Source organism: Marmota marmota, unplaced genomic scaffold, assembly GCF_001458135.2.
Source record: "Marmota marmota marmota unplaced genomic scaffold, marMar, whole genome shotgun sequence".
Lineage (NCBI taxonomy): Eukaryota > Metazoa > Chordata > Mammalia > Rodentia > Sciuridae > Marmota > Marmota marmota.
This window is the reverse complement of record NW_026000026.1, coordinates 21,311,072-21,320,051: the sequence shown is the minus strand read 5'-3', so window position 1 is coordinate 21,320,051 and position 8,980 is coordinate 21,311,072. Positions and strand designations below refer to the sequence as shown.

General features: G+C 39.7%; 1 protein-coding gene across 4 annotated transcripts in view; it reads right to left on the bottom strand.

Annotated features, from left to right (window-relative positions):
• Nucleotides 1-3,911: 3,911 nt before the first annotated feature.
• The window catches only part of Rbl1 (RB transcriptional corepressor like 1), a 59,149-nt gene continuing 54,080 nt past the window's right edge, over nucleotides 3,912-8,980 (bottom strand). For all 4 annotated transcript variants that reach the window (XM_048810970.1, XM_048810969.1, XM_015480928.2 and 1 more), the window contains 2 exons: nucleotides 8,685-8,849; nucleotides 3,912-6,379 (listed from right to left, as the gene is read on the bottom strand). In XM_048810970.1, the coding sequence (XP_048666927.1) occupies nucleotides 6,209-6,379; nucleotides 8,685-8,849 (336 nt within the window). In that variant the 3' untranslated portion in view covers nucleotides 3,912-6,208. The remainder of the gene's footprint in view (nucleotides 6,380-8,684; nucleotides 8,850-8,980) is intronic.

Here is an 8,980-nt window from a genome sequence, read left to right as displayed (position 1 = left end):
CACAGTAAACCTGGGCAAAAGCTTCCAGCAAACTCCCTTTTTTGCAAAGAAAATATGTAGGGTCAGCACAGCGGGCCCACTGCTTGATTCAAACTAGCATGAATTGATTAGTTTATAGCTCTTTCTTACAATCCAATAATTTCACCTTCAACATTCCTGAATTAACACAGGATCTTTTGGGGGCTTTATTAGATATGGAAAATGACAAACCCCAAAATAGTGTGGGCTGGAAAATCGGAGTGAAAAAGAAAGCCATACATGGATAGCATTGATCCTTTCCCAATACGTTCTTTCCCAGTGAAAAAAGAAGCCCTTGAGAGAAGGTGTCCATCAAACCTAGAATGAGTCTCTGGGAAAAGACTTAAGCATTGATCTCTCCCCAAATAAATTCTTTCCAGATGCTGGCTGCTGAGCCCCGACCCTTCACCTTGCCCAGGAAAAAAAAAAAAAAAAGCCCTAAATTCCTGAGTGCCCAAACTGACACATTCATCAATTAAGTCACCTCTCAGTGTAACCTATGTAAGCCTAGTCCCCTCCTTTGTCCAGTGGCTCATTTTCTACCATTCCTGCATGAAACTTTGTTTCTGAATAAAGGGCTAATCCGTGAAGTTTGGGTGAGGCCAGGTCCTTTTGTGCTAACAGGGTGCCTCAGACCTCAGATTGAACCTGTAACAATTAATAAGCCCTCACCCAGAGGGAAATTTGAGGGGAGTGCTGCCTAAATATAGGATCTGAAACCTAAAGGGCATTTTCTCCTCTAATGTGTGAAGAGATTGCCACTGTTGTCAAATAACCGCACATGTGCATTGATTACTCCATGTGGAAAGTAGTACTACTGATTCTAGAAAGCCTTACAAAGCTTTTCCCCATGTTCCCTGAATTGGGTGACCTTCTGTGGTAATGGTTGTTAGGGGACAGACAGATGAGGATAATGGGAAAAACGAAGTTAAGAAAATAATTCTCTAAAATGGGCCCGCTGTGCTGACCCTACATGTTTTCTTTGACAAAAAGCAATTTGCCTGTAGCCCTACCAGGCCTAAGTGGACAGGATATGTCACATTCCTCAGCACACTGAGACAGGGACAAAGGACAGGTAGCTGAAGAAAAAGGAAATGGGTTGCTGACACCTCAATCTTGTACTCCAGCACCCTCCCTTCCAACCCCCACCCTCCCCCCAACCAGCTAGGGCTGCTCTTTGGGGTATAAAAAGGATGTGGGGAGGGCAAAGGAAATCTGAGATCTATAAAAGGGGTATACCCCCTCCCACAGGCAAGCAGTTCTGAGCCCTGACTTCTCTGTGGAGAAATCTGCTCACTTTGTTCTGTCTCTTTCTTAAATAAAACAATTTCTATGCTTGCCTTTTGCCTTTCTTTTCTTTTTTTTTTTTTTGAGAGAGAATTTTTTTAGTATTTTGTGGACACACATCTTTTTTTTTTTTTTTTTATGTGGTGCTGAGGATCGAACCCAGCGCCCCACGCATGCCAGGGGAGTGCATTACCGCTTGAGCCACACCCCCAGCCCTGCCTTGGTGTTTCTTGAGTAACTGGTATCAAAATAACCTGTTATCTGCAAGAAAATGCAGGCAGGAAAAAAAACATTAATAAGAGGAAGGAACTCAAAGTTACTTAGAAGGGAGAGACTTTGTGACCCGTTTTACAGACCAGATTCTATTAGGATAGTTCCCCCTAACCATAAAATCTGTAAGAATGTATGTTTAAGAATCCAATTAGAATTGGTCAGCATGGGCCAAGGTAACCTAGAGTTGCCATGGCAGTGGGGACTTGAATGTCTGATTCACCCTGCAGTTAGTCACAAATCAAGAGGTGGACCTGGGCAGGACTCCGGAGAAACTTCTCTGGGATCGCCAAGAAAACAAGTGCAGGAGAGGCACATTGTCCATTTCCTCTCTGAAAAGACCCACTCTCCCTTGAAGAGTGTCCCCTTTCCCTTTTCCTTTAATAAACTCATGCCTATTACTCTGAGTGAGCTGTCTGAAATCTTTCTTAGTCACAAGAATTGGAAGTTTGAAGAGGGGGTCCGGTCTTCTGGCTGCCTCAGTTTCTCAGAAGGCCCTAGTTTTCTAACAGTTTCTCTTAAAAAAAAAAAAAATTTTTTTTTTTTTTTTTTAAACCAGGGATTGAACCGAGGGGTACTTTACCACTGAGCTACATCCCTAGTTGTTTTTAAATCTTTTATATTGAGGCAGAGTATTGCTAAATTGCTGAGGCTGGCCTTCAACTTGCAATCCTCCTACTTTAGCGTCCCAAGTCACTTGAGATTACAGGCCTGTAACACTGATCCTGATGTCACTTTGTTACAGAGCTGGGGCCTGCTGAGAAACTAAGGCAGGATATATTTTAATGTGCTAGCTTAGGGGTTTATATAGGTATTGGATATGATGAGCATTGATCAAAATCTATGTCAAACAGGCATTGAGAACAGCACCAAAAGCACTGATCAGTCTATGTAAAATAGGCTAAATTGTTAAGGCTGGCTTTGAACTCGTAATCCTCCTGCCTCAGCCTCCCAAGTAGCTGGGATTACAGGAGTGTGCCACCATGCCACTATGACTGGCTGCCTCTGGTCTTTTCTATAGGTTTTGCTTTCTGTTTTAAATACATTGACTGCTTTGGCAGTTACTCATCCATAAGAAGTAAATTACCACATAATCTCTTTACAGATTTCTCTGACACGCTTGTCCAAGCAAAGTGCTAATACTTCCACTCTTTTCATTCAGCTGCATTACCATTCTGAACTCATTAAACTAATGAGCTACAAATACGGAATCTTGAGGACAGCAACTATGTCTGGTTCATCTTAGAGAGCCAGTCAGAGCAGTAGGCAGCGAAAAAATGCTTGTGGATTTAGTGAAAGCACTCTAAGGAACAAAATTAAAATAATTAGTACTTATTTTTTGTGTGTGTGGTGCCGTGAATGGACCCAGGGTCTCACACATGCTAGGAAAGTGCTCTAACACAGAGCTACATAGAGACAGAGCCATGTTAAGCTGCCTAAGGCTGGCCTCAAACTTGTGATTCTCTTGCCTTGGCCTCTCCAGTTGCTGGGATTACGGGAATGTGCCACCAAGCCTGGCTGAATGTTATCTTAATTTCTTTTAAAATTCAGTATAATCTAAGTGCATTAAAAATTTAAAATCCGGCTGCATTGGCACAGGCCCGTAATCCCATCAATCTGGGAAGCTGGAGCAGGATGATTGCCAAGTGTATGATTCCTAAAAAATCTTAATCAGAAAAAAAATTTTAAGATGTGGGTCTCATGGGGATAAATATGTCTGAAAGCATTCTTAAGAGAGAAATGAACCTCTTCCTTAATTCAATATAACTTGGCCAACATATTCATTCCAAGGCCTTAAAATAATCATGTTATTCATATGCAAGTGTTTTAAAAAAACTAGGATGACATACACAAAACATAAAATTAACCATTTTAAAGTATACAATTCAGTGACAGTGAATGAATTCACAAAATTATGCAACAATATTAAGTTCTGAAATAATCTCATTAACCTCAAAGATAATCCTGTACCCATTAAGGATTTAGTCCACCGTCTCCCTCTGGACCCTAGAAACCACTAGAAACATTAACTTTTAAGATGTACTAAGTAACTGGGTTTTTTTGGTAGTGGAACTGAGCCCAGGGGCACTTTACTAGTGAGCTACATTCCTAGTTCTTTTTATTTTGACCCAGGTTCACCCTGAATTGCTGAGGTCTGGCTAAGTTGCTGGGGCTGGTTTCAAATTTGCAGTCTTCCTGCCTCGGTCTACTGAATTGCTGGGATTAGAGGCATGTGCCTGGTTGTACTAACTTAAAATATACACAGTAGATATTTTAAAAGACAGATTTTAGAGGTGTACACACATATTTTAGTTATACAGAAAAGAGAAGTACAGTTCTTTTTCAATAATCTCAAAATTTTCAGTTTTTATTAACCATTTTATGTACATTGATACTAAGTCCTGAAACTGATAGAAACATGTCCAGAGTTTCTTACATAGTTAATGTACAAATACTCATTTATATTTTGCATAATAATGAAAGTGAAAATAATACAATAGTTACAGTTACATAAAAATATGTACAAGGATACAAACTTTATTATCTGACTTATAAAAGTGTAGATACTACACAAAAAAATGAGATTATAATTTTCAGAAAAGGAAAATGTGACCAAAATCCCTTTTCTTCTTAGAATTTAAAAATAAAATTGCTGATAATAAATTCCTAATGGACAGCCAAATCTTGGACTAATTCAAATTAGCAAGGTTTATCGAGGTGAAGCATTATGCTTTTTTCCCCACAATGCTCGGGGTGGAACCCAGAACCTCAGGAATGTTAGACAAGCACTCTATCATTGAGCTACATGCCCAGTCCAACATCAGGCATTTAAAAAATAAGGTTTGTAGTTTAAAAATACATCTCCTAAAAATTAAAAATGGCTTATTCATTTTCTTCCAGATTCTGGAAACACACTAGGAAAAGTAAATGTTGAAAACTTGATTCTTTGGAAAGATGTACCTCTAGTTCTGGAAAACATTGTCAGGGGGACCTGGTGGTCAAACCCTAAGAACAAACTCATGATATACCAATAATACTCAGAACAAAGAGGGAGAAATAATAAGCACCTGTTTTACTGATCTGCATTAGAATTATAAGACATGACATGATTTTAATGAGTTTTGAAAAGGATTTCAAATATTAGTTTAGAGAACCACTGATCTTATGACAACCTTGAAAATAGTATATCACACATTATCAAGATGCTATCTTTTTTTGGTGTGGGGGTATATTGGGCACTGAACTCAGGGGCACTCAACCACAGAGCCACATCCCCATCCCCTTTTTGTATTTTATTTAGAGACAGGGTCTCACTGAATTGCTTAGTGCCCAGCTTTTGCTGAGGCTGGCTTTGAATTCTGGATCCTCCTGCCTCAGCCTCCCAAGCCACTGGGGTCATAGGGATGTGCCGCTGCACCCAGCTCAAGATGCTATCTTACTAAGGAAATTTAGTTTTTAATAAGAGTAATTAGAATTTTATTCTACTGGCTTGAGAAGCAGTTTCCTATTTTGAATTACATGACAACACAATCATTAAGTTAATGTCATAAAAAGAATAATGATACTAGTTTAGAAAAGAAGCAAGAGCCTCTTTCACTGGGTTATAACAATGAGCTTAGAGGGGTCAGGACTGGAAAGCAAGCACTGGGGGCAGGGCAGGGGCTCAGGTACCAAGCTGCTTATGCTCAAGGACAGAACAACACAAGGCACCCAGACAATTCAGAATGGCAGTGGCACCTGGATGCATAGTTACCATAGAGGGCCAGAGAAAGGCTGCTGCTGCATCAGCCTTGGCTCATGTACTATGGGAATCAATCCCTGCCTTCAATAGTAAATTGAAAATACAAATATCTAAAAGCATACTTACCAAAAATAGATTATTTATGCTCATATTACAAAGCACAGAGGAGACATAAATTTTTTTTTTTTCTTCTGGTACTGGGGATGGAAACTAGGGATGTTCTACCTTTGAGCTACATTCTCGGTCCCTTTTAAAATTATTATTATTTTTTATTTTGAGATAAGGTCTAGTTGCTAAGGCTAGCCTCCAACTCCTGCCTCAACTTCCAGAGTCAGGAAAATTGGTGTGTACTACTCTGCCTTGAAACATTTGATTATTATTGTCATTATTATTATTTAGTACCAGGGATTGAATCCAGGGGGACTTTACCATTTGAGCTACATCCCCAGCCCTTCTTAAAATATTTTATTTGGAGACAGGGTCTCTCTGAGTTGCTAAAGCTGGCTTTGAACTCATGGTCCTTCTACCTCGGCCTCCCAAGCTGCTGGAATTACAGGCATGCACTACCATGCCTGGCAACATTCGATTATTTTTAAAAGAAATCTAAACAATGATGAGGGTTCTCTTTACTTCATCTTAAAAACTAACTTTGAGGAACAAACACCTAAAAAATCCTATGACTATTAATATGTAACAAGGCACTTGAAACATTCCTTTCCAATCCAACTAAAAATATACCTGTCAACGTTCTGGAAAAAAACTTTTTAAAAAGCACTTAATTTTGGTGCAATTTTTCATGTAACCCAGTGATATTTATCATTTACAAGGCAGAAGGCCCCAACTTCCTGCAAAACAACCTGAAAAGTGCTTTCATCAGTAACAGGAACACTGCTAGTGGTTTGCTCTTTCACTGACAACATCCTGCAGTCGTTTGAGTAAAACATCATCATTTTCTTGGCAGAGGCGTTTGGCAGGTGATTCTGCATCTCCACTGATGGCTATTGCTCGCTTCTTGGTTCTCTGGTCACCTTGCCTTATCATGTTGTTGATGTCTTTCAAACTCTATGCAAAAGTAGAGAACGTGTGAATGAAAGGAGTGGGGTAGGGAAATACTAACAAAAACTGCTTTTTCCTACCCTCTTTTACTGAAATCTAAACATTGGAGTAGAAATTATTTTTTGAATCTAGACCAACATCACAGGGATAGCTAGAACTAATTTTTTGGGTGATTTTAAAAGTTGATGAACCTCATAACAGAAGTTCTCATAACAGCAGTCCTCAGACCAAAGCAGCAGAAGCATGTGGGGACTTATTAAGAATACAGATTCTGAGTCAGACATTTTGGGGGTGGCCTCTAGAAATCCATATTTTATAGGCCCTTCCAGTGATTTTGATGCTGTCTAAAGTTTGAGATCCTCTTCCTTAGAGTAGTGCTTTTCAAAGGTTAAGATGGTTACTAATCATCTGGGAATCTTGTTAAAATGCAGATTCAGATTTAGCTGGGGCCTCTGATTTTTTATTTCTAATAAGTTCCCAAGTGATGCTGATGTTGCTGGTTCATGAACCACCCTGAGTAGCAAGGACTCAGAGAAGTGACTCCTGAAAGATGTGCATCACAGTCATCTTGGAAGTGTGTAATAGTTAGAGTCTCAGAACTGCCTGCTAGTGTTTTGTTTTTCAGGAGGTCTGTGAGACAGGTTTTTGAGTTCAACCAGTTTCCCAGGTGATTCTGACTCATGGTTTCGGAATCACTACCTCAGAAATCAACTGGTCCAGGGCTGGTGCTGTAGCTCAGTGGTAGAGTGCTTGCCTAGCATGGGTGGCAATAGGTTTGATCCTCAGCACCACATAAAGTAAATAAATAAAATAAAGTTACAAAAAAAAAATAAAAAAAAAAAAAAAAGAAAGAAATCAACTAGTCCAACCCTTGATCACAAGCAAGGATCTCTTCTACATAGAAATCAATTTCTACGAGGAAGAAGTACAGGTCTGTATCTTAGTCAACTTTCTTTGCCAAATATAGTAATAACTCAGTAAGTGTCTGTTGGAACTGAATAGGAAATTAATGAGCTTAGGAGCTGCCATTGCATTTGGACCAAGAATTTATTCCAGTCAATACTGATCTGTCTTCTGGAGACATACTGAATATATCTGCTTGACAGCCCAAGATATATCTGAAAATGCCAATCATATATATCCCTATTCATCACTGTACGGAAATGAAGATGAAGATAATATTTTCATAAGAGTGTACATAAGAGGAGGCCCTTGTTTTCAGACTTTTCACTATCGTGGTTGTCATCCATCAAATGCACTTGAAAGTGCATTCCTAGTCCTTTAAACTTAAGATTCACCAACGAGGAATGTGCTACAGTTCCAACTACTCAGAGATTGAGGTAGGAGGATCACTTAAATCCCGAAGTTCAAGGCCAGCCTGGATATAGTGAGATTGTGTCTCAAACTCAAACACACACACACACACACACACACACACAAACACACACACTCCCCCCATGTCTGATCACTTGTAGATGCTGCCTTCCTGATCTCTTCTTGAACAGGGATATCCATGGGACTTTTGAAGTGAACTCTTTTAACACACCAATAGCAATAGATCAATAGATATAGCAGTATATTCAACAGAATATACTGCTCCTTTTTATTTTCTACTTCCTTTTTTTCAGTGCTAGACCCAGAGTCTCATGCCTGCTAGGAAGCACTACACTACTGTATTGCACCCCTGCCCCCTGAATATACTGTTCTTATTACAGAAAACATGCTATAGTTAACAGTATATATATACACACACACACACACACACACACACACACACACACACATTTTTGGTACTGGGGATTGAACTCAGGGGCACTTAGCCACTAAGCCACATCTCCAGCCCTGTTGTGTATTTTATTTAGGGACAGGGCCTCACTGAGTCGCTTAGTGCCTCACTTTTGCTAAGGCTGGCTTTGAACTTGTGATCCTCCTGTCTCAGCCTACTGAACCCCTGGGATAACAGGCGTGCACTACCTCGCCCAGCTGGAGCAGTTGATATTTTATCAGTAGTAACTTTACAAAAAAAACAAAACCAGAATCAATGATTACTGACTGATAATTTGAAAGCCATCAAATTAATTTTTTGGGGGGGTAAAGTTACTAGAAATCCAACTTTTCTGGCAAAGTTATATGACAATCTTAGCTTGAAATCCATTTTTTTTTTTTAAATGTGGTTTTGGGGATCGAACCCAGTGCTTTACATGTGCTAGGCAAGCGCTCTACCACTGAGCCACGACACTAGCCCTGAAATCCAATTTTAACAAGTACACTCACTTAAGTTGTTTTGGAGTGAAGTCTCTGTGCACCTTACCTTAGAAGGACTGCCATTGAACTTGTACAGCAGAGCACTCCTTGGTGTAAGGCCTGACCCATTCTTGTGTGGCGAAACATAAATGGAATGCTGCTGAGAAATTCGGCGTGGTGAACCAGGTTGTTGCTTAATATGTGGAAAAGGAGAGAGTGGTGGAGCATCCATCTAAAGTAACCCAAAAATCAGATTAAAAAAAATTTTTTTTTTCTTGTTTTGAACTCACCTTTGTTTTTGTTTTTTTTTTGTACTGGGGATTGAACCCAAGGGTGCTTTATCACTGAGTCACATCCCCAGCC